Source organism: Equus przewalskii, chromosome 32, assembly GCF_037783145.1.
Source record: "Equus przewalskii isolate Varuska chromosome 32, EquPr2, whole genome shotgun sequence".
Taxonomy (NCBI): Eukaryota; Metazoa; Chordata; class Mammalia; order Perissodactyla; family Equidae; genus Equus; species Equus przewalskii.
In genome coordinates this window covers 4,327,464-4,354,432 of record NC_091862.1, presented here as the reverse complement: position 1 = coordinate 4,354,432, position 26,969 = coordinate 4,327,464, and the positions used below count along the sequence as shown (strand labels likewise).

The window sequence follows — 26,969 nt, the reverse complement described above, 5'->3', positions numbered from 1 at the left end:
GCACGTTAGCGATTCCAGCAGCACAATATTTCCAAGTGAATTTTCTATTTCTCCCACCTAACTATAAAATTAAACGTTCTAGTTTTGCTACGTGACATTTGTGCTCAACGAACACTACTGGAGAGGACAGTTAAAAATCCATTAAAATACATTTTCAAAATAAAACACATAAAAATTGAAAACATAAAAAGAACTTAATCTAAAACCCAAGTACAGCAGTCAATGAGATTCTATTTATAGACCAGTCAAGTTATAATTCAAGTCCTGTTTTTATCTCTGGTCAGATTAGTATTCTACCGTAGACATTCCAAAGTCAACCAGCTATTCTAAATGGCTGACTCTTCTCCAACTTAATATTCGGGAATCAGTGCACGCTGTTTTATCTGTTTGTTACTCTTGGCTTTTGGTATCTTTTTTGGTCTCTTGAAATTTTCCTCATCTCCCTCCTCCCTTTATTTGACCCATAACAAGTCTCATTGACTTTACCAGAGTTCTCTCAGGATACAGTTCTGTCAGTACGTCAGATTTCAGTTCATCTGTGGTACTTTAAAAATATATATTCTAGAACACTTTATTAGGAATTCTGGGCCACTGTGAAAATAAATGATGCTAGTTCAGACTGGCCTACTGAAGGCCAGACGTAAAAGATCTGCTACACTATTGGCCAGAGACCACAGCTTGTCTAGATTCACATAACTGCCCATGTGGTTGACACCATGTAGGAGATAAATCGGCTCCTTGGATGAGGTGACCCCCAAACCATGGCTTATCAATTTCTTTAAAAAACTCAACTTCAGTGAGATGCACCAAAGGATACGGTAGAATCAAATCTACTTGGTTCCTTTCTGTTTCCTGCTGTTGAAAAGTCTATCATCACAGCAACCTCACTAGTCCAATATCTATGTGTTTCCATCTTTAACTTTATAGTGCACAGAGACTCTCTTATTTTAATATTTAGCAGGTATCATGGAGGAGAAGATCTCGAGAAAGAAATTTATTATAGGAAAGTAGAGTATTTTATTATTAATGCAAAAGAATAATGTCAGAGTAATCACAATTCAGAAGCAATATAGTTGGTAAACTATTAGCTGATCGCAGAAATATTTTATTTAAAACTCATACTGTAAATGGATCTGGAATTTTGTCAAAAAACAAACTACTCTCATAAATAAATAACACTAGGACAGAGCCCATTCTTTGATCACATTTTCAGCTATCCTATGCATTCTGTTGGGATGACAGCTTAACTAGCAGGAAAGAAAAACATTGCTAGACCCCTATCTTAAGCCACATAACAAAATAAACTCCAAAAGAATTAACAAATCAAATATAAAGTGATGAAATGAAAAAAGTAGCTAAAGAAAATAGGTAAATATTTAAATAATCTCAGGGTGGGACAGGAATTCTATATTGTGACATGAAAAGCAGACACTGGACGGGAAAAGACTGATTGCTGTGAGTACATATATTGTGAAGTCTCATAAACAACGTGAAAAAGAAATTAAGCTGCAAAGTACACATGCAACATGCATGACAGGCATGTCAGGTGCACTTTCAACGAGGAAGGAACAATGAGCATCCATCAGAAAAACTGGGTAAGGACATGAGTAAACTGTTTACTGAAGTCAATGAGGAGGAAAAAAAACATGGAGGCTCTTGCTGTGCTGATGTCCCTACGAGCTGTGGACTTGCCTAAACTTTTGTATTAAGAGTTAATAAATGTACTTGAAATAAAGTAGGAAAAGTTGAGAACTTATCCAAAACCATCATCCTTTGAATTTTCTAAAATGTTTTCTAAACTGAATTCTACATTATAAATATTTGTCCAAAACTCACTTCCTTATTTGACATGAGAAGAGGAGTAGTTTAAAAACACCATAATCTGACAAATACATCACAGGACACATGCACACATGCAAAACTAACAAGGCACAAGAGCTCTCAAAATGTCAAAAAATTAACATAAATTATGGAGGAAGACCTGGAAAGAGAATAATTATGCCAATTGATGTTAAAACAAAACTCAAGACGTACTAAAATACTTTGCATTATTTTTTAGGAAAAGTTGACTTAATCAAACTCTTTGATGTTACTTTCCAAAAAATAACTTTGTACATTCAATGACAAAATATTTTCTGCTTGTTAAAAATATTAAGAATTCAAATTCATACATCCTCTCTATTTCAAGTCAGAAAAGGAAGCTTGTTTACTGCAATTAGATCTATAGAAAGAAGCGATGACGAGGGTATTTAGGAATTCTTTACATCCAACTAGGATTTCCTGATATTGGTCTTCCTAGCCCCAAACTCTAAACGGAGAAGATTTCAAGTAGTTCTGGCTGCTGTAAGATGGTATACGCTTTTTATTCATTTACGATTTTATCACCATTCTAAATTACTTGACTTTACAACATAATTCATACCTGGCCCTGTGGGACTTCGTCCTTCTTGTCTCTGTCCATCATAGGAATAGGCTGTATTCCCAACTTCTTCATTTCATCACCCTAAGATAAACAGGGGAAAAATCATGCTTTCTCAACTTATAAAGAGTTATTAAATTTTGCTATTAAAGAGTTGTTCCCCTTATTCATTAATTTCACCAAAATGAACAATGTTTCCGGTTATTGGCTCAAACCAATGTCATAATAATGAAAAATGTGAAGTATCATTGTTTGGTTTTTATCCTGATGTTCTCCTGTACTGACTTACCAGAAACCCAGACGGCTTTTCTGGTTTAATTTTGCAGAAGTCAGTACAAGTTATAATAAGAGGAAATATAGTAAAGACTGAGGCGGAATAAAAAAACATGGAAGAATCTAAAGGCCTTTTTCTCACCTTTTTCAAATGATTTTTCATGTACACTGAACCAGGTGAAGCAAGGTTTAGCAAGACATATTGATAGATCGAGAAGAAACAATAGTCTGCTAAGATGGGTTAGTAAAGATGCAGTATGACTGGCTATCCATTATCATAAAAGTCCTAACTATAGCTGTTTACTGAAGACATCCTATGGTGCAGGCTCTGGGCCAAATAACTTGTAAATGTTATCTCATTTAATCTTCATGAAATACTATGAGTTAGATATTATCATCCCCATTTCATAGATTGTAAAACTTATCCTACCCTTTTTATTTATTTGTTAAAAATTAAAATCTTCCTTAACATTCCCTAATTTTTTTCCTAATACCCCATTCCTCCCTCACATGTCCTTATTATTTTTTATGTTAATTATTTTAATTATGCTTGTTTTCAGCAATCAGAAGTACACAACTAACAACATCTTAGATTTGCTAAGGTGGGGTCTAGAAACCAACTGCTAATGTACAGGACACAGGGATTTGTCCCAACAACGTAAAGACACAGCAAGCACAGCTTTTGCCTAGTGTTATCACTTTAAGTACTAAAATCAGTGGCTCTCCAATTTTTTTCTTTTCTATTCTAAGTGAATGAAACTAACTAGGCCCTTTGCTTTCCGGGATTTCACAAGTCCAACAAGCAAAAAGATTTTAAATAAACAATGATTTGAATAGGCACTCAACAAATAAGGATACATGCTAAAAAGGAGAACAACTGAGTCCTGTGGAATGTGTACCATGGAGAAGGGACCTAGTCTGAGGCTTGGAGAGGAAGGGGCTGCAGAGGCGTGAGGGGGAGTGCTCTAGGCAGATGAAAAGTCAGGGGACAGGCAGAGAGCTAGATGACAACCTGGAGATGTGAATAAAGGAATCGCGAGGGGCTGGGACAGCCTGGAGAGACACTGGGCTCTGCAGATCAAGTTCACAATTTTTGTGTTTATCTCAACAGCAGGGAGAGACAAAGGGTTGGAAGCAGGCTACTGACAGAATCAGAAAAGTCATCCTCATCTCGAAAATATGGCAGCCGAGTCACAGTGGTTAGTCAGAACCCTAGCTGAGGTTTCATCCTAAGTGACAATGCGGGATTTTAATCTCAAACCACATGACACCAAAGACCACACTCTTACTTACTGTTACACTAAGTCTAAAAGATACAAGCAAGGAACCGGGTTAGAATGTTACAGTAATCCAGGAAGGATCTGACGGAAGTCTGAAGTAGGGAGAGACGGTGGGGATGGGAGGGTAGACCGGACTTTAAGATATCTAGGAGATCAACTGGCAGGACCTGGTGATTTTATTCCTATTTCCTCCCAAGAACAATGAGGTCCTGGAAGAGGGCACCTACGAATATGCTGGGAGCTTAATCGATCTTTGAGGACTGTTTAACCAAAGAGGAACAGAAAAGGAAAAAAAATCTGTGCTACATACCTCTCACATTTTGATTCATATTTTAGAATACAAATACAGTTGTTAAAGTATGAAATACATCATAGTTAAATAAAATAATTTGCAAAACAATAAGCTAGCTTCAGACCAGTCTTCTTAACAGCGATAATCAGAGAATGTACTCCAGATGATTACCTTTAGACACACGTGCAAATTAAGTTGACTGTGACGATAAAGTCAAATATTACAGTTCAGACATGTACATTGAAAACAACCTTCCACGTTGAGTCTGATAGTAACTAGGTTCTGACACATACACACACACAACAAATTTTTAAAAATGATACAGGAGTATGCACACATAACATATAAGGTGTTCTGGAGAAGTAACACCATGAGTAGAAGGAACTCAAGGCCTTTGGTTCCCACTTGACACAAATTCTCTGGCTTCATCATTATGAAACAATTCAACATTATAAACCATTTCGCCTTTCCTTTTAACTGGATGACTGGCCGGTTTTGACTTTTTAACGACATTCTTCTACCTGAGTGAGATATATGGTTTGATCATCAACTACCCAACTCTTTGGCTTCCAAACTTACCTGTATTTCTTCAAACCAAATGAGGTACCCAAAGGTTTTGTAGGGTTTTTTTCCCCCACAATGTAATCTTGGAATATGTGTGGACCTATAGGTATTTGTGGATTCATCTAAACAAGATAATTACATTCTGCTTACTCATGGACAACTCAGAAAGAAAATTGAGGGGTTAAATGCACATTTCTGATAATTTAGATAATTCAGGCAAGAAAAGGTGTTAACCAAAGTGTAATTTACGTGTTTGTTTCACACATCAGGAGTATCATGAATTAATATCCCACATATTCTAGAGAACCCATAATTTGCAGTTAAATAGAGTATTTGGTATATTTATATAATCTTATATGTCTGTGGTACAAAATGATTATTGTCTCGAATTTCCAACTGCAGGCACATATAGCTCATGATACTCTGAGTCTTTCTTAACACTTTTTCCAGTGCCTATCTTAAAACAGATGACCAGTAATGTTTTTTGAATGAATGAACCAAAGATTGGCTATTAAATAAGGGAAACTGTTGCACTATTGTTCAGTGAATAAGTTCCTGAATTCTTTCAGTTGAGATCAGAGAACTTACACACATATTCAAGTCAGATGTCACAGAATGACTGTTCTCACTCTGTATGTGTAATAGCTAAATTCCTCATCGTGTGTGATTGGCCAGAGTTTTTTGAAATAACTAGCAACATGCACAATTAAGACCTTGTTACTAAATTATCCATTTACAAAATTTCTCCTCTGATTTGCTTCCATTTCTTGATATTATCTCTGTTCATATAAAACGCAAGGACATACCTCAGCCCAGAACTCAGCATATATATCATTTGCTGTCAATTTTGTAACTGGCCACAGTTTCGTCACAGAACAAAGATCGCAGGCAGTCATCATCAAACCAATGACACGGTCTCTAGAACGCAATAATACAAAAGTGGTCAGCGCAGCATTTGTACATTTGTACTGAGAACTGGAAGGACTCCTGTAGTTTCAGGAATGAGACTGAGGTTGGCGTTACTTCATGATGGGGGAAAGAGTGAGTTACACAGTAGATACCACTGACAGGCAGGAAAGAAAGGCAGAATTAGAGAACAGTGTTGCTTTAATTCTAAGAACATCGGTCACTTGTGTCACTGGTCCCATGAAGAGGATATCATATGTGCCTGTTGCCTTGGTATTACTGCTGAAATCAAATATAACGTGGGCACAGCTCTGTTACCATCTTAATCCACTGGCACCCTTTTACAGGCATGGACCAGATTTTCATTTTCATGCAATTTTGGAAATTTAGAGTGGAAACAAAATATTTATCCCAATCCTTTCATTTTATATTTACATAAGGAAAATCTGAGGTACAAAGAAATGAAATGACGTGTCCAAGGTGGAAGTAGCTCAAGACAGGACGCAGGTCTCCAGCATTCCCTCCTGTGTCCCCACGAGCAGAGAATGGATGTGATGGGAACAGTTTCCGAAAACTTTGCAAATTCTAACCTCCCAAGTGAAATGAGTTTTCTTTTTCAGTTGCTTTGCATTCACAACTGTGTGTTCCATGTCTGACTTTTAAAAAAAAAAAAAACTGTTTGGTTTAATCTTTCCGCTTGAAGAAAAATAAAAATTGCTTAAAGAATTCAGAGACATACCCCCTATAGTTTTAGTGGATTTGCTCCACTGATAGGTGGTTCCCCTAAATGAAGGCTGCACTTAACGGCAACACTACACACTAGTAATTAAGGAATTTTAACATGCTGACTTTAACTTTTATGAGGCAAATTATGTAACTTTCAAAGACAAGTAATGAAGAAAGATACAAAACTGGAAAAAGTGAGACGATGTTGTTTCCAGCTCATATCTAAATTTTAATGATTCTTCGAAACCCACTGCTGCTAACCACTGCCTCACTCTTTGTTGGTCCACAGACACTCCCCACCTGTGAGCATCACCCTGCACGGGTCCTGAGCCTGTCCCGACCAGGGCAGACAGCATATTAAGAGCATCTGTCTGTCACACTGGCAGAGTGTCTGGTTTAGCTGTGCTCCCTAAAGGGACGATTCCAGGATACCCAGGAGATGCTGCTTTTCCTATTACCCATGTCTTTGACGCCAGTCAGTTGCAAGGATCTTTTATTTCCAATCAGCCCGATTCCTTTAGCCCATTTGCCTAATTAAATGATCTCTTCTACAGTCTTACTTTTCATACGGACACGTCAAAGGTATCATGTCTCCAACAGAGAAGACGAGATAACTTTATAAACATCGATGAGACTCATGCGTACCCTTCCTATGACCCAAACAGATGCCACATGAAGATCCACATCCCTTAAAATGATCAGGGATCTCTATTTTTTTGACGAGGTGATTTCCCAAGCACTTCATGGTTTAAAGGAAGAATATTTATTTCTAGATTTGGGCTTCTAAATGAATGAGTATATTATCTGTTTGCTCAATAGTAAATTCATTTAAACAGAAATAGAACAGGGAAAAAACTATTATTCTGTTTACAAATAATTATATCATGACATTGAAATAATTCAATCTCATTCAATCTATATTTACCAAAAAAAATTCAACATTTATTTCTCTTGGCTAAATATTCTAATAAGCTTTATCCTAAAAAGGCTTTCCTATCTCATAAATTTATGAAATAAAAAAAATGTACATAGAATGGGACACCGTAAAACACATGGAATTAAATTTTTCACTGAAAATGATTTCACAGGTAACATTGCTATTACTGGGGTGGGAAAGATCATGAACTAGCTATCATTTAGATTTAGCTGCCAAAATTACTTAGACAAAACAATTTAACAGCAGTTATTTTACTGTTAACCAAAAAAAGTACATAAAACAGATAAATTCTGCATTAAATGCCTTTAACAAATAAAATTACTTTTTTTTTTACTCTCAGTGACAAATCAGTTGGATGGTCATGATTGTCCAGAAACATTAACCTGAACTGGCATAGTTTTATTTCTTTCCATGAATGGAATATGGACCCAATTGGTGTAGATCCCTAATTCATAACTTGTTCTAACAACCAAGTGTGAAAGGGATCGAGTTCATGCTAACTGTACTCTTAGTATGACCTTGTATAACCTTGTCACTAAGAACAATGAAGTAAGAGCTCAACACAACGCCTATGTTACAGACAATTCTTAAGCAAGTAGTTTTAGGGGGTTTGACTATTTTCATTTATTCCAAAAAGATTTTAATGCCTGTTACGAGTCAAGCAAGGTTAGAGCAACCAAAAAAAAAATAGATCGTGATACTGTAGAACTAATTCTGGCGGAGAGAAGCAGGAAATAATAAAGTCATACATTTCATGCAACAAGTCTGTGTAAAACATATTTCAAAAGAGGCAAAAACATGAAGATCTGTGAGAGCGTTCCAGTAGAGAGGACAGTATGTGTAGTGTGTCTGAGAAACAACAAGAAAGCCAGTTTGGCTGAAACATAGGAATGACTGGAACTTGGGGTGCTGCTAAGTCTGGAGACAAGCCAGGAGTTCAGCTTTTATTCCAAGTCTGATGACAAGACACTGGAGACTACAAGCAGAGGAGTGACATGATACACGTTTTCAAGAGATCCCTCTGGTCTTCTCAGTCGGGGAAGGAATTGTAGAATCGTAGGAGGGTAAGGGAGGATGTGGAGAAATCATTGAGGACAACACTGCAGTGGTCCAGACGACAGATGATGGCAGCCTGAATTAGGATGATGATAGAGGAGACACGCAAAGCAGAGGATTCCAGAAGTTAGAGGGAGAGCCAAGTGGAAATATGTTCACATCTACAGGAGTTATGACAGGCCAGCTGGAGAACCAACACCACAGCAAAGATTTTAGACTCTTACTGTCTCCAATGACATGAGTGATAACTCTTTAATATCAGCATAAGCATGACAGAGTGGTGATCTCACTGAAACAAACTTTAAATGTAAGTTCTCAACCCTTCATGTCATAGAACCCTAAACATGTTGATGCTTTCAAAAATACCACTAAGAAGAGAGAAAAACAAAACAAAAGCAAAAAAAAAAAAAAAAAAAGGAAGGGAGAAAGAAATTGTATGTGAATAGAGAGTCAATCAAGCAAATGCATATCACAGAGGGATTTGCTGTTGTTAAAAAAATACTCCAGGGGCCGGCCCAGTGGCATAGTGGTTAAGTTTGCACACTCAGCTTTGGTGGCCTGGGGTTCACAGGTTCAGATCCTGGGTGCGGACCTACACACTGCTCATCAAGCCATGTTGTGGAGGAAGACTGGCACAGATGTTAGCTTAGCAACAATCTTCCTCAAGCAAAAAGAGAAAGATTGGCAACAGATATTGGCTCAGGGCCAATCTTTCTCACCAAAAAAAATCCAACAACAACAAAAACCAAATTCTAACTTAAAATTTACTTGCCTAACAAAATCTCTGTATTATTCCTAGAGCTGAGAACCCTTACAGGCTACTCTTTATAAGTTCAGATCAGGTGAGAACACCAGTAATTTCACTTTAGAACTTAGTTTCCCTACATTGCAAGTTCTTCAGTTGAAAAATACAACATACCTCGCTGAATGTGGCCCTTGTGCATTTACTACGGCAGGTAAAGACTCATGGGTGCCGTCATATGCAAAACACGCTAGAGGAAACTGTCTCAGTCTAAGAACAAAACACTCCATGCAAATATGTCTTGTTCTTCGAAATACACAGTAGTAGCTTTTCTAGTTACAACTTTCCTCGTTCTATTTCTGAATTGATTAAAGAATTATTCAAGTGTTTAATATCATACCCTCTCTTTGATGTGCTCTTAAATCTAGATTAAGGAAAGACTTTGGAAGAAGTGGGGCACAGGGATGTCTCTGAAGGGCCCAAATATCCCCTGGGATTCAGAGAATAAACATTTCCATTTGCATGTTTCCTAATGCTTTTAGAGATGATAAAATTCTGAAATTCGTTTATTTTTAAAATACATGCTTGAGGAAGGCAATCTCAACATGAAATACATGGAAATAAAAATTAGAAAACCTACCAACAACTCATATATTTGTCCCTTTAATATTTAAAAGGATAATTTAATTTGATTTCACAGCTTACACCACATTGGTTTGCTAAAACGGTCCTCAGGCAAAACTGTATGTTCCTCTCCATTAGGATAGAAATGTGATTCAAGAATAATGCTGTAATTCAACAATAATGTTCTGATTTCTGTGGATGCTCTGGTCTGTTTTTAATCAAAAGGAGACAACGATCACAGTTTCAGTGAGAAACAATAAAGCTACCCTTCGCCTACCCTTGGTTTGAGTCCAGAGTTGGTTTTGAAATGTGACATTCACTTCTAGTTGTGGTTAATCGTGGTTTAATTGTGAGAGAAAGAGCTTGAAGGAAAATTTCAGTGAAGAAAGCGATTAGTTTACCGTTCCTGTTTCTCTCTGTGGTTCCCTATATTTCTCCATCTGTTCCATCACTAGCAACTCCCCTGTTATAAGTTAAGATTTAAACTCGTCTAATGATTCCTTTCTGGGACCCTAAAATCATTTGTCAGGCTCTCCTATTTATAAAGTTCAAAGAAGTTTTTCATTCTCAAATGTAAGATATTTCTGAACACTAAGCTATGTATGTCTAATATAAAAGTGAATTATTCATCAGCATTGGAAAGACACAGCAACAACTTTCATATACACTTGGTCTCTGGTTGTTTGATTTTCAAAGTAAAAAAATAGTAAAATTACCTAGTATCTTTAAGCAGAGTCGTGACCCCAATGTCAAGTTGACACAAAGTATAAGAGTCAGCAGGAAGAGCAGGTGGTAAGGACCATTGCCCTTCGTATAAGGACAGCAGGTAGGGAGCCATCGGGAGACACTTAGGACTTCCAGCAATGATCAAGAGAATGTAAGTGACCTTCAGCTCCAGAATAAGTGCAACAAAGACTGAGAGGGCCATGAGATGGGAGAATGAATGGGTAAAGTCAGGCTGACTCAAGAATAAGAGACCAGTAACAGCCAATATGCCAAGGATGATGGAGCACAAAGACAGAAAGAGCCTGGTTTCCTCACAGTAGAAAAACAGAAAGAGCCTGGTTTCCTCTCAGCACCACTGGGCAGCTGAACTTAAGATAGCAAGTACCTATCTTCAGATCTTTTATAATGTGATAAAAAATAAAACCCTATATTTTTAAGCCACTGGTCATTAGGATTTACCTTCCTTAGACCAAACGCTTTCATAAATGATAAAACACTGAAAGTACCTGAGGCCATCTGCCTTCATTTGGAATGCACTATATCTTCTATGTAAAATGATTACCTGTCACACTGTAGAGAATACTTGTGAAAAAAGAGAATCCTGTGCTGTAATATTTTAGATAAATGAGATGATACTGCACAACACTAGAAGGAACTGGGTACCAAGGAGGGCAAATTTCCAGCTTCATCAGTATTTGTAAAATACTATCAAATTACCAAAACGCAAAATGCCCTTAATCAAAAATATGAGCATAAGATCACAGGATAATACCTACACTCTTTACTATTTGCCATTTGGGATTATTATTTGTTTACTTGACACATACTTACTGAATACCTACTATGTGCCAGACACATCACAGATATCCATCACTCTAGACCCCACTGGTGGACCACGGTCTAGAATGTGATGGCTTTCATCTATATGACATACCATCCTCTGATTACACACAACAAGGATATTATAGCATACAATTTACGTCCAAGCCAATAGAGTTTTGAGAGTGAAAAAGAGTACCAATATAATTAATTACATCAGAACAACAGGTGTTAGTCGAGAATGATCCAGACCAACTGGGGAATGCGGTTATCCTGATTTTAACACAAAATACATAAAGAGAATATCAATAGTTTGAGAATTGTTCTGGAAAATATTAACAAGTATTAATTTTTTCACAAAATAATTGATAGTGAAGAAAAGATAGATATTAGTTGAAAAAATTTTCAGCTTAAGGTGCATATGCACTTGTAACTAAATAAAATGCTTTTATAAGTACTACTTTAATTTCTCTACCTACTTCTGGTTTAGAAATACAACGATTCTTAATTTAAATAAAGGATGCACTGCTCTAGATATTAGGTAACTTCAATTCTCGGCCAAAGGCTGCCTTGGATTTCCTCAGATGAATAATGTCATCTTTTTGTGTTCTAGTATTAATTTTAGGTATAAAGGGAGAGGCTACGGTCTGTCATTTATCTACTATTCAGAGGGATAATTACAATTAATATCTCCAAAAGTTATCTGAGAAATATTATCATATATTTAACTACATACTTTCCAACAATATCAGATAAATTAATTTACTCAAGGTATAAAACAAACAAGACCAAATTTATTTACAATCCTACTAGAAAACATGCATTTTTAAAAATTATAGTTCCACATAAGAGGAGAAAAAAATTAGTGGGCTGAAGTAAACGCGCACACCAGAAAGAAGTGAGTCCCAAAAGAGCACAAGAATCAAAGAAAGACATCACTTTGATAAGCACAGGTAAATAGTAAAATAACAGAAACAGAATAAAAGTATATTTCTAGCCTGGAGACCACACCTCAACCAATGGAGAGAAAACAGCTTTGGCGAGGCACCCTTTTTAACCAGCATGCAGAGACCCCCCAGCTGTCGTGACTGTGGCACAGCTGGCCCTGTAGGCAGCTGCCCTTGGGTGATGTCAGTGCGTAAGGCCAGCGGAATCAGGGAAGACAACACTCGTTCCTGTTTCTTTGAAATGGAATTGCTCAAGCCAGAGAAGGAAGAGTCAGATATAAAAACGAGCATGACTTGGAGATGAGACCTGCCCATTCTGTATGGTGCCCAAGTGAGCTATTTCTACCTCTGTGGTAAAACTTCTGTCTGCAAACTGCAGCTCCTGCTGCAGAGACGGCTGCCAAGATAGAGATGATGTCGTGCGTGGATTGTTCAGAGCACACTTGTGTCTGCGAAAAGGACAGCTGGGGGAATACACATCCTTGTCACTGGGGCAATGACGTTTGTATGAACTCAAGTGTAATAAGTGACTCGAGAAAATGGATAGGGGAAGAAAGGAAGGGTTTTCAACAGCCACGAGGGCAGCTCCAAGCGTGTGGGAGAAGCTTCCTGTGTGAACTCTATGCCTTCAGTATCCTAGGACAACACACCAGGGCTGGAATCAGGCAATTTCTTACACACATCATTCCAGAATCCCCACGGAGAAATCTATGAAAGGCTACTAAAGCTGCATCAAATATGTGGATACTGCATCATTGATAATTCTAAAATGTGTGAAACGCTTACTCATGACCACACAGAATTCTGGGGACTACTAAAAGAACTGAGATTTGATCTCACTTGGTGAATTAAGGACCATTTTATTTATTTTTTAAATTATTTCCTTTAAAGACATACTGCTATCATTCACATACTCTATCTTGTTTAAGAAAAAAAGCCACTTGAAACAAAAATGTTTCATATTTTTCAACACAATCACATTCCTTGATGATGCATTTTTGTTTCTCATATTTTAATTTAGGTGTAATTTACACAGAATGAAATGTATCAATTTGAAGCGTATTGTTCAATGAATATGAAAATGTATACAGTCTGTAACTAACACACCCATGAAGATAAGGCGCATGTTCATCACCCAGAAATGCCTTCTGCCCTTTCCCAATCAATGTCCCTCATCCAATACTGACAACAGCCAGTTTCAATTCGATCACAATCACTAACACTATTGATTTGTTTGGCCTGTTCTAGAATTCTGTAAAAACGCTTTCCTATGATATGCACTATTTTGCTCAACATAATGTCTGTGTGATTTGTCTAAGTTGCTACGCAAATCAGCAGTCCCTAATTTTTTTTTCTTGCTGAACAGTACAGTATTGCATTGTATAAATGCCAGAAACTATCTATCCATTCACCTGTATTAGACATTTGCATTGTTTCCTGTCTGAACATAGGATGAATAATGCTGCTGTGAACATTTGCGTTTAAGTCTTTGTGTGAACATAGTACCACTTTTACTTCTCGAATAACTTACAAGTACAATGGCTAGCTCACAGAGTAAGCATATATTTATTTTTATAAGAAACTTGCAAATTATTTTCCAAAGCAGTTGTATACTTCATACTCCAACCAGCAAAATACTAGTATTTCAGTAACTCTGCATGCTTGCCAACACTTGGTTTTGTTGGTCTTTTTAATTTTGGCCATTCTAGTGAATGTGTGGTGGTCTGTCACTGTGGTTTTACTTTGGTTTTTCTTTATGACCAAAGATAGTGAGCAAAATTTCATGTTCTTATTGGCTTTAAGTTCTGAAAAAATCTTTCAGTCTAGGGCAACCACCAAAAAAAACAATAGTATAGCTGATATGCTAAGAAAGGAGAGAAAATGGAATCATATAAAATGGCCAATTAACCACAGAAAGCAGAAAAAAGAGTGGAGGACAAAGATAGGAAAAAAGACCAAGGCCAAAAGAATAGAAAACAATAACAAATATGGCAGACATTAATCCAACTATACAAAAAATCACTTAAAACATCAATAGTCTAAATACACCAATTAAAAGGAAGAGATTGTCAGAGTGGATCAAAAAACAAGACTCAACTCTACGTTGTCTACAAGATATCCACTTTAAATATAAAGACATATAGATTAAAAGCAAATTGATGGAGAAAGATAGGCCATGCTGACACTAATTTAAAGGAAATGGGAGTAGCTATATTAATTTTATACAGCCCAGACTTCAGAGCAAGGAAAGTTATCAGGGATAAAGGAGAGCATTACATAACAATAAAGAGGTCTGTACTCCAAGATGACATAACAGGTAATCATGGACAAAGAGAACAGACCCAACTTCAGCCAGACTAGCATAGAACCAGGAAACGAATGCTCACAAATCTAAAGATAAAGATGGCATCACTTAGGATGGACTTGGTCAGACAGGGAAACAGCAAAAGGAAAGTCCTAGCAATAAAAGCTGGTGGCAAACAGCTATAAACTGGGACAAGGAGGAGAGACAGTTTAGCCAACGGACTGAGACCCAGTATAGAAGATGGGTGGATGGGTTCACAAGGAACACAACTGACACATTTCTGAAGCCACTTGCAAGACATGCCTTCTCAGAAAGGAAGGATCAGACTAACTTAGACTGATGCCGTTAGAACAGCTAAGCAGTCTAGTTCTCCTTGTTCTGACTCCATGTTCATGAAACAAACTTTTAATGGTCCACTCACTCCCCAAATGATGCTGACCACACAGCATGCCGACATTCTGATGCTTGTAACTAGAATACACATTTGCAGATCAATGAAATGGAATTCCAGTTTTATACCTCAACCACATGAGCTTGGTTAATAGGATTTGACTTCTGAAAAAATGAATCCATTTTCATTTGCTTTTGAGTCTGTGAAGCCAATGACCAAACCCTGGACTGTAATAAACTCAAGGAGAGGCCTCTTGGAAAATGACTTCCCTTTAAAAGCTCCCACTCCTGTGTGATCAGTTTAAATTCCAATTCATATTTTAATTATCCTCACAATACACAGTCAGCAGTTTTTTCAAATAATAAAATATCCAAAATACATATAAAGTGCACATAAAACAAACAAAAAAACACATACATTTTTCTACATTTCTTCTCTCAAATATAAATTTATGCCAAACTACATTTCTGTTTTTAAATATAAATTTATTCCAGATAACACTTCCTGGGTTTTGAAACTTTTAAAAATTATTTTTACCTATGTGATTGATTATTAAGGTTGAGCGATCCGGTCTGGTACATCTCTTCCAACTGTTTCCTATTTCCAAAGTACAAAGCGAGGTCTGTGGCAATGATGGCTTTGCGGATGATCTCAAGCACCTGTTCATATTCACTGGAGCTCAGGGTGGAGAAGATATTGTGCCCTTCCAACTACGGAAAACACACAAAAACACACCACCAATAAGGAGGAAAAGCTCTAACCTTACGACATTTTCAGTTACTCGAAACAATATAGTCAGTCAATGGCATTTGGCACACAAGTGACAGGTTTTGAGGGAACAAAACAAGAGTTTGAAATGACTAATGAAATTAACATTTTGGTTTCTCTTTAAGCTACAACAATGAAGCTACCACTTCAATGAACTATTTAAACTACAATAACAGTATTTGCTGCCACAAGATCCCAGCGATTTAAATATATACCTAAGTTTTGGTTTTTCTAGTAAGTAATTAAAGGACTGGAAAACAAAATATTTAAAGAAAAGACTTTTCCTCTTAAACGAATTAAAAACTTTCGTAATTTTTATATTATACTGGAAATTAATGGGCTTAAAAAGGCATCTGTATCCTGGTCCATTTCAGCAAGACTAATGAATAATGACTTACTTTTCTGTATCCTGGAAGAAAACGGTCCACGACCTCAAAAGAAAGGTTATTTAGGCATATTAAAAACTCTCCCTATAGGCAAGAACACTTTTAGAGAAAATATAAATCACTGAGGTGTAAAAACTGTAGGGCCATCCTCTCTTCTCCGTCCTCATGGGAGATGGGGCATAGCTAGCAGATAACCACCCAAAAAAGGACCCAAATGTCAATCATTTGGATTCTAGTATCTCAGAATTATTCTTCTGTCTGTGAATCTTTTAAAAACTTCACAGTAATTTCTTTTGTTGAGAATATTAAGTTTTTATTTGTAATTGAGATAAAATGGGTCATTTTTTTCAAACAAAAAAAGGTTGAGATAATTAAAATGCATTCAATTTATGGGTTTGCCAATTATTTTTTAATGATTTCCTTATTAGTCAACAAAGTCCTAATATCACTTAATTTTTAATAATTCTCACTTTTAAGCTGAATTTATTGCCTGACAAAATACATTAAAAACTTGAAATTATTAAGGGATATTTCTTTACAAAATCAGACATCTCACTAATAAATTGCTTCCTGTTACTCTGAAATAGGCTGTACGTGCACCCTCAGTTTTCAATCATCAGAATCTTTCTGTACGATTTACTCTTAAGGTTTTACAAATAGCTAAATTATTCTATGATAAATGCAGCAAACTGAGTTAGTTCTACTTGGTTATTTTCCTGACGTTAATAAGAGTAAGGCCTTACATTTGGAGAACGCTGTAAGTTTACAACGCACTTTCAAACACATAATTTCACCTTGAAATTATAAAATTTAAATAAGTCTTTGATATCTATCTGAAATGAAGTATTTGTTGAAACATTAAGATTTTTCTCTAAGGAGAAACTGTAGTGCTTACAGACATTGGTCATTTCAGTACTTTTCAGTACTGCAACCTCATTTGAAGCAGCTTTCGTGAATACAACAGAGCCAAAGAGGTGGGCATGTTAAGGGTGGACTGCAGCTCAACATGGGGCAGAGCCGTCTAAATGTTCAGAGTTCACCACGTGGAATATGCACGAGATGCTGTGGGTTGAGACGGTTAAGCAGAGGCTGGTTAGTAACTGATGGGGACAAGGGGAGGGGACTCAAGCCCTGGGAAGGTGGTTGAACCTTTCAAGCCCCTTCCAGCCTCAACTCTCCAATTTACTGCAAAAGTTATGAGAAGGAAGTCTTTTCTCTGGCTTCTGCTGTGAAATCTGCTTTGCTTTGCTTTGATCATAACTCAGGTGAAATAACTGGCCTCTGCTTTCACACGTAACGCCTTGTGACCTGTGCTCCCACCTCATAAATGTGTTTCAAATTGGAGCGTGTTTGGTTGGTACCCATGCACACATCTGCTATCTGTAGGTCGCCTAAAGAGCATCCACATGTAATACATATTTATATGCTTTTTCCTCTTCTGTCACAAAGAAACCATTAAATGATAGTGTATAAAAAACTTTGCAGCATGCTGTTGAAATTTCTTTTTGTAGATCTCTCTAAAATAGGGAGACTTCATAGCCTGGGTCCTGTAAGTTCGCTCGGGGACCACAGAGTTATGAAGTCAGTGCAGCCATCTCTAATACGTCGATGTGTCCTCCCGAAGTACACATTTTCGTCAGATTCTGAAAAGTAGCCATGATCTAAGACACATTAAAACCCATTTTACAGGATCTGCATATTCTGCTGGCTATTTCAGATTCACTATTTCTTTTATTACTTTTCAATATTAGAGAAAACATGGTGGAAAAAGTTCAGTGCAGGACCTTTACAATGAAAAGTTGTAACTAGGACACTTTTCCCGCCTCCTTCAATATTTCACAAGAGTACAGGGGATGAATGAAGAAATGAACAATAAACAACCCCCTTTTCTTCAAGAGAATCTGGTATATATTTATCTGCATTCTGCTCCTACCAAAACACAAGAAAATAAAGAGAAATACAAACAACTACACCCACCAGATAAACAGCTTAAAATCTTTTTAAAGCTCCAATCTCGCATTACTTAACAACACAGTAAAACCTCATAAAGTAATATAATACTTTAATATCCCAACTGATGAATGTATTATAGTTAATATCCCAGGTTACACTGTTTGAAATTTATATTAATTCAAGACAGGTGACACCACTTTGCCTCAATCAAGCATGAAATGATAAGCATTGTATACCCAGGAATGTTCCTAAAACCCAACAAAGGGTGAGCAGCATATAATTCTCTCTCTGTGGAAGCATTTGCGTGGGCTCCGTTTGTAGATGCTGAGATGTGCGAGGTATTAGAGAACGGAAACAAGGCTGAACTTGGCTCTGGCGCTGAACACCTCTTCGGGGACTCACCCCGAGTGGATGATCTTTAGGGCCCCTCCCAGCTCCCAGCCCTGATGATTCTAAGCATTTTCAGCATCTTCCTTCATGAATGGAGCATTTCTTTCTCGCCACAGCTGTATCTTTCCCAACACGCAGGGAAGAACATGCGTCTTTATTTAGCAGATAGCGAGTCCGCAGTCTTTCCCTTTGTGTAAGGATATCAGTAGTTTAGTACCAACTATAGCCAAGTTAGTTCATTCTTTAAGTAGTTGGTAGTTCAGTGGGAGAGACGAGCATGGAAGCACACAATAGAACAGAGCGGGACGGCGTCTGGGATTGAGATAAGTGGAGGACTATGGAAGAACACGGGAGGCCTTTCCAGGGTGGGGACGTGATTTCTGAAGGGCCCGGAGGAGAAGCAGGAGCAGGAGAATGTGTACGTGGAGCAGTGTGAGACCACACGTGTTTGGTGGGAGCTACCGAAATTTCAGTACCGCTCAAGCAAATTGTCTGAATGGAGAAATGGTGGGAATTAAAGGAAAGGAGTTCAAAAAAGAAAAGGTCTTAGGACAGAACTGAAGGACTATCTGAAAGGTGATAAGGAGCCACTGATGATTTTAGGTAAGGTGGTGACATGAGGAGGTCTGGTTTCAGAACCATGGCTCTGGTGACAAGGTGGACTGCAGGAAGGTCAGAGTGCAAGGCAGGAGGGCATCCTGGTCCATCTTTCCTCGGCAAGCTTTTAAATTATTATTAATCATGACTAATTCCCCCAAGCCCTATGCTGCTTAGCTCTATAAAAGAGATTCTTATGGGAGGGCCTTGGAGCTCAGATTTCCATACCTTCATGCCAACTAATCCAGGCCTCACCTCCCAGCACACCTGCCCCAGTTGGGTTGTAAATCACCACTACAGGAGGCCACAGGCCGAGGCTGAATCATTCAGGGGCTTTTCGATGAAAAAAGTCAGTGACATAACTAATTATATCAAGCATTCACAACCACGATGCCTTTACAAGACACATGATACTTACTGTGATATTTAATCCCCTACTGCATCAAATCACATACGAGGAAGCATGATAGTATTGTAATTAAGAACCCAAGTTTTGGAGTCAAGCAATTCTGGCGTTTAGTCCCACTCTGCCACTGACTAGCTATGTGACAATGGACAAGTTCCTTAACCTCTTTGATGCTCACTACTCTTATTTGTGAAACAGAAATGAATAATAATATTTATCTCATAGGATACTATAAAAGTGAAATGCATTAACGTGCCAAATTCTTAAGTTTCTGGTGTATATGAGTACCCAATAAATGACGAACTAATTATGATGATGGTGGTGGTGGTGATGATGATAAAATCTACCAGTATAACTTCTCCAGTTAGAGTGAAGGGAGAGAGAGAAGGAGAAACAAACGGATATGCCTAGAAATGAATTTAGTGGTCAAAGTCCATTTCTATTCTGAATATATCTGTAGAAAAGGACAGATTTAAGCTGGCCTCTGTGCCATACATTTTAAATTATTAGTAAAGGTGGAGTTGAATATAGTTTTGCTGTAACTGTAATAGACAACACTAAATTCTACCTAGCACAGACAAAATGGAAGAACGCTGTAGCTGTGTCACAGAAATGTTACTGCTGTAAAAAGTAAGGAAAATGTCATAAGATCCCAAATTGTCGGTCTAAAGATAACTTTCTTAAACTCTCAACATGTTTCCAAAGCACTAGATAATCCAAGCTTAATGGAATATCCAGCAAGTGTTCTCAATAATAACAAGAATCATTCCTAATTGCTTTTTTTCCTAAAATTTTGACTTTGGAGTACTGAACATGGGATATTCACAGAAGGCGAAAGACAAAGAGTAGCTTGAAGGCTCAAAATAATCATTAACATCTCATTAGGAAAGAGAATAAATTGATTTAATATTCCAACACTAATGGTTCTGTCACAATTGCTAAGAATATGTGGGTAAGTTTTAGATAAGAAAACACAGCTTACCTACTGTCTTAAATGTCACAGTCCACGCAAATAATCTCCTGAGTTAAGGGCGTTCCACTCACGTCCCGCGACTGAGCCATGTAAACCCTTTGTCCCGAGGAGACAGAACTACTCACATTCCCCTAAATAAAACTTGCAGTTTTCAGTCTCCAAACTTTGAACACATTGTTTTTCCCACCCTGAATTCTCTCATATCCACATTTCCACCTTCGTGCGACCACTTCTGCTCAAAACAACAGATCCAGCTAGGCCTACAGTTCCGGAAATGAATGAGGTACAGTGACTGTCCTCATCAGGCTTATAATTCAGAGGAGACGAAAGCTAAATCACAAACAGAAAATCTCAGTATGATGGGGAAAAAACCAAGATGCGTGTATGTTCCAGGGGCGCAGGGGCACACTGCTGTCCCAGCTATGTGGAAATGTCATAAAATAATTTCACTGAGCTGAGCCGTTAAATAAGAAGTTGGTCTCAGAAAGGCTATGGGAGAATTACACGTGGAGGGAATCTACATGATGGCACAGAGTTAAGAAATAGTCTGAAACTACAAAAGTACATCAGGTACAGTAGTCCTGGAACAGGCAGAGGCCATTCATAAGAGACAGGACATGGGAGCCACTGATGACTTTTAAACAGAAGAATAATATGTTCAGACTTATATTTGCAAGATGGATTTGAGAGACACGCGCTTGGAGAAACGGTGACCAATGAGGAAAAAAAAGCAGTGAAACAGACAAAATATGATGAAAGCTGAATTTGTGATGTCAAGTAGGAAAGGCCCTCCATGGACATGTAGGAGGCTGCAGTGGTCAGAGAGGCCAGCTTAGCATTTGCTACAGAGGCCAGGTGGGAACTTCCTTTCTCCTGAATGCCCATCACAACCTAGACCCAGCGACGGGCCCCAGTCACCAGGAAAACAGTCCTGATGCCCAGAACTAAGTGACAACGGGCAGCTCAGCAAAAGATAAGAATGCAGATTCATCTTTTCTCTAGATGTTCTGATACTTCTCCTTACTTCATTCATGACTTAACCTCCTCTCACTTCCCAGTCAACAAGGACCGCCCACTGCATCTTTCTCACTGTGACAGAAGTGAGGGCAAGCTTTGATCAAATATACACTCTTCCTGTCTCTCTGCACTGTGAATATTTATGAGCTTGTGTGTGTGTCAGCTTGAGGTTAACTTTTGAATGTATTTTCTCATTCTGTTTGTTGATGTTGCTATGGTCAGCCAGGGGTACTCATCTCCATGAGCCCTCCAGTTGTCCAGATTTTCCAATAGGTAACAGGGGCAGCCAGTTGGATTAACCAAACTATGACAGGCAGCCATCCACATACAGATTTGAGAAGGCCTTATGGGGCGCTATTTCCAACATTATAGACTGAGTTGTTTATCTTCTATCCAGCCATGTTGCCTGAGGATGGACAGTTCCAGACCCATGACCATCTGTGTAGCAACAGTGATAAAGACTATCTGCAGAGATCAGGACAGCAATAGGCCAAGACTTTCATGACAGTAAACACTGTGGATAAACAGAGATAACAGAGGTCTCCATGTGATGTCACGATACATTGTACTGTCTCATAGTTTGGTGACTAGAAGTTGGAATTTTGGCTGTTACCCAAGGATATCACCTTCATTGGTCAAGTCTGGAGGTGTCTTGACAAAACAGAAATTTGGCAGGACCTGGTGACTTGTTGTGGGGGTCAGTGGGAAGGGAAATGATGACTCTAAGGTTGCCCACCCATGCGGTTGGGTGAATGAGGCTGCTACCACAGGAGATGTGAAATGACGTAAGCAAAATTTTGGCCACGACGAATGCCAAGTCCAAGCACTTGGAAGTGGAAGTCTTACTGTGCCCTAGGCTGACAGACAGACGTGGGAGCCCTAGCCTATTGGAGACGGCGAGGACCCAAGATGGCCGGCTGGTGGAGCCGTGAGAAGAGCAGGGTGGGGGCAGAGCTCCTGACATGGACTTTCCTCATTCACTACTCACCCTGGGCTTAAAAGGGGTGTCGGCAGCTGGGAGGCGCTCAATAAAGATGTTGGTTATCGAACTCAATTTCAAGGGGCAGTTAGATGGATCTGAGAAGAAATACTCAGTGGAGTATCATGAGCAAAAATGTAAAATCAGTAGAGAGTAAAGAAATTTCCAGAAAAGGGAGGAAACCTTTCCTGAATCCTCCAGCCCATGGAGATGGGGCCATCTGTTCATGGCCCCAATATCCTTCTCCCTGTCACAGCTCACACAAGAGGTTCTGGTCAATCCAGGATACAGATTCAGTTTTTAAATGGTGAGCTTTTCACCTGAATCTATGGCAATGCCCAGTTCCTCTTCCTGGCTTTCTGCTCCTATAATCTACTGAGTACCTGCTCTTCTCTAAAGACAGGAGAACAAGTGCGTCCTATTACTGCCTCACCAGTGACTGGAATCCCATCCCTCACACCTGGAATCTAACTGTTCTCCAACAACTTTCTGGATGCCAAAAGCTTGCCTGATTTCCAGTTACTGTGTTTTGATCATTCTAAGAACATTGCATTATGTAACGTGGAACCCCCGCATTGCTGAGGGTTTGCTGAAAAATGAGACAAACCACTCTGAACCTCCATGGGTGATGGCAGCAAATGGGGGCAGTCATTCTGGGGTGGTCCAGACCCTCTCCACTCCCACCTGCTTTGTATCCCTGCTAGATTACATGGTTTATTTTCTCTTCCACTCAGCAGCAATGGACTTTGCAATCCTGCTCTATTTCAAAACTAATTCTATTACATTTAAAATGAGTTCTCCAATGAAATGTTATAAAGGCTATGAAAATTCATTTGCAGATTCAATTGCTAGAGAGGTTGTCATAGTCGAATGTATGAATTCATTTAGGACATGGGGTGCTAATTCAGGGAGTCCTAATGATTTCTAAATGGAGGCATCCTGATGTCATTTCTGACATTTACCCTTCTTCCTGTACAAATAAATAGCCTCACATGATGGGTAAGGGCAAAGTAATTATCAACTATCACAAAGTTCTGTAATGTTTGTCTCTTTACAAAAAGCATGCATTATATATATGTGCGTGAGTGTGTGTGTGTATATATGTGCATACACATACACACACACACACACAGATACACACACACACACAAATATATATATACCCACACACATCTTTTATCCTACTTAAGTTTCTAGGTGTGTCTTTACGTATCTATCCATCATCCATCCATCCATCCACGTATCATTAAAAAAAAAAAAAGGATTGGTGTTTAGAGAATATCAGGAATGCTGACTAATTGCTTTCAGGAAGAGAACCAGGCTGTGAGCAAGTGGAACATTCAGCTTCCTGCTGGATATGGCTGGAAAACGACTAAAATAGCTCCATATTTAAAATACCTCTTGCTTTTACCCAGCAGGTAATTCGAATAGTGCTTACAACTCAGCAAGTCCATCATTTACCTTCTTGGCCTTCAGGAAATGGGGCCTGGACAGGTAAGTTTTGCTGGGTTTCACAAAGGTCCGAGCATGCAGTCCTACCAATCACTTGGGTGGTGAGAACAAATGAGGAGCCAGGAGGAGAAGCTGATGGAAGGGAAAAAATCCTGGGTGTCCAGAGGGAGGCCTGGGTTACACAAGAAAGTACACCAAGTGGCAGCATCTTTCTGCTTCACAACTTGCCTTCTGCCAGGTGCTGCTAAAGGCGCTGCCAGGGTTTTGTTAAGCAACCCTGAACATGAAAATCCTTCCTTAGACGCATAACCAGGAGACCTAAGGAGGATTTCTCTTCCTCCTCTGAGGTGCTGACGGTGAGGGGAAGAAACAGGGTCCACTAATCTTAAGTCAAACGTTTGAGAAGAGCCAAACCATCATGTGGCAATAGCTACCTTGTTGAGTTTGAGGAAAAATGTTTAAACTGAAGAAGGAGCATATATATCTTAAAGTGAAGTGACATCTGCCACACAGATCAATCACCAAGAACACCTTAAAAGCAAAAAAACGAAAAACTAAACACGTTGAAGGGAAAATAAAACGACTTCAATGCAAGGTTTTAAAACCATAGATTTGCCTAACTTTCAAGATTTATTGTTCAATACATTCTGGTTCAAGAATATGACAATCCACATAAATTAAATTAAACCATGTGAAACAAAATTTGCCTCATGGGATCATGTACTTAAAAATCAAATGTGACTCCAGAACACATATATTCAAAATCTTCACAAAGAATTCTTTATCCAAAAACCGAAATTATCTAATGGTGGCTATAAATATAAGGTTGTACAATAAAACGTAGCTACTGGTTTTAAAGGGAGCCAAAACAAGAGCCGTCTTTTACTTATAAAGCATTAACGTCTCTTAGAAGATCATTCTGACACAGCAGAGATGGCAGGCACGCCTGCGGCCCTGGGTCACCTCACCTGGAGGATGGACACCGTCTGGGAGAAGTGATGCTGCTCCATAGTAGAAGTGGAATAGAGAGCGGCAAGAGGATGATCAAATTTCTGCAGGTAGCTGTTACTGAAGCCCCGGTGGTCCAGGTCGTGACAGAGACACGCGATTAGCAGTCCTTTGCGCTTAAGAAAATAACACAGTGCACATAGTTCAAAACAAAGGAAGAGGATGCAAGGAGACTTACAGCTTACCATTCCTATCACATTAACTTCTGCCATTACTATCACCAACATCCTCATGAATCCTTGAAATTCCAGTTAATCTCACTTCTTTCTTAACCTCCTTCTTTGTTTTTCTGCTTATGAACTTGGCAGTCAAATTATTCTTGAGCTTTCCTGCTCAACTCTGGGAAAAAGTGCAGGTGGCATCAAATTAAAGCGAATGTTTCAAAGAATTACAGACGAAGCAAGTCTGTACAAGGAGAGGATGGTTTCGGTTCTTCGTTCAAAAATCTATTCAACTGTAGATTCTAACAGTGTACTGTCATCATCAAAAAGGCATGTGAGAAAATGGTAAATTATATAGAAAAGGAGAAACAGCTGAAGGGGATTAGCAGGAGGCAGGCGGGGTCCTAAATAAAGCAGTCAGGGCGGGCCATGGGAAGTCAGAGGTGAGCAGAGATGGGAAGCTGAAGGAGAGAAGCAGGAGGTTCTGAGAGAAGAGCACTGGGGTGGGTGGGGAGGCAGTCAGAGCCCGTCACTGCAGGTGAGCCTGCCCTGAGAGTCAGAGCATCAGGAAGGTGGCCCAGGGGCTGCAGAAGAGGAGGACAGAGAAAAGGATGGAGAACAGAGGCTGAAAACCTTAGAGGCCTTCTACTCTGCACGAACCAGGGAATGATTATAGGATTTTTAGCAGAGCGGTGACATCATCTAACTCGCATTTTTTTACAGATCACCATGCTGGCAACTGTATTAAGAACAGACTCCAGGAGGGTAAGAGAGACCAGTGGGAAGGCTTTGAAGTAACTCAGGCAAAATGTTATAGAAGCCTGGACCAGGATGCTAGCAGTGGAGGTTACGAGACGTGATTAATCTCTGGATGGATTTTGCAGGCAGAATCAACAGGATTTTCTGGCAGCCTGTTTGTGAAAGGAAAGAAGGGCAGGACAATGGAGAGGGGAAAGGAGGAATCAAGCATCACTCCAAGGTTTTCGGCCTTAGAAACAGGACTGTCACCGACTAAGATGGGGAAAGTTGTGGGTGGAGCCGGTCGGAGGGGATAGGACGGGAGTTTGGTTTTGGGGCGAGGTGAGATGTCTAATTGACAGTCAAGGGAGACTTTGAGCAGACAGTTGGCTATTTAAGTCTAACCTTTAGGGGATGGGTCTCTGCTGGAGAAAGGAAATGGTCGGTGTACCTATGGCATTTAGGGCTACAGGACTGGATGAGCTCACCAAGGTTGTCCTGTGAGGTCTGAGGAGGTCAAGGGTCTAACCCTCAAAAGCCCAACTTTAAGAAGTCTGAGTGAAGAGAAAGAGTCTCTCAAAAAAAACCCCCAAAACATTCCAAAACCCAGCAAAACTAAGGAAGAGCAGCCAGTGCGGCAGGAGGTGTCCCAGGAACCAGCTGAAGACAGCTGCTCACAGAGGAAACACTGCTCACCAACCCTCAGAGCTGGCAAGACGCAGGGCACTGGGGACCTGGACCACAGCATTTTCTGGTGTGTGAGGGGCAGGAGCCTGATCGGAGGTGATTTCAGAGAAAAAGGGAGTAGAGGAACTGGAGCCAGCCAGTACGGCAACTCTTCCAAGGGTTTGCAACAAAGAAGAGCTGAGAAATCAGGAAGGAGCTGAGCAGAGAGGCAGATGGAGAGTGTATGTCAAGAAGGAAGTAACAAACAACAGCATGCTGCATGCAGATGACATGGTCCAACATGCTAATGGAGGAGACAGGAAGAATTGCTAGGGCAGTGACCTCAAGAGTGGTGGTGGTGGACAAGGTCAAGTGGAAGGGTCACCTCTGGGTAGGAGCCTAGGGAATCCTTCTGGAGAGTCTGTTAAGGCAGAGTCCCCTGCGGGCAGATATTGATGGGGGTTGCAG

At 39.2% G+C, this 26,969-nt stretch overlaps 1 protein-coding gene across 7 annotated transcripts in view; it reads right to left on the bottom strand.

Moving 5' to 3' along the window:
- The window catches only part of PDE10A (phosphodiesterase 10A), a 538,749-nt gene that overhangs the window by 3,542 nt on the left and 508,238 nt on the right, over positions 1 to 26,969 (bottom strand). For all 7 annotated transcript variants that reach the window (XM_008516208.2, XM_070603240.1, XM_070603239.1 and 4 more), the window contains 4 exons: positions 24,897 to 25,052; positions 15,545 to 15,717; positions 5,635 to 5,746; positions 2,423 to 2,503 (listed from right to left, as the gene is read on the bottom strand). In XM_008516208.2, the coding sequence (XP_008514430.2) occupies positions 2,423 to 2,503; positions 5,635 to 5,746; positions 15,545 to 15,717; positions 24,897 to 25,052 (522 nt within the window). The remainder of the gene's footprint in view (positions 1 to 2,422; positions 2,504 to 5,634; positions 5,747 to 15,544; positions 15,718 to 24,896; positions 25,053 to 26,969) is intronic.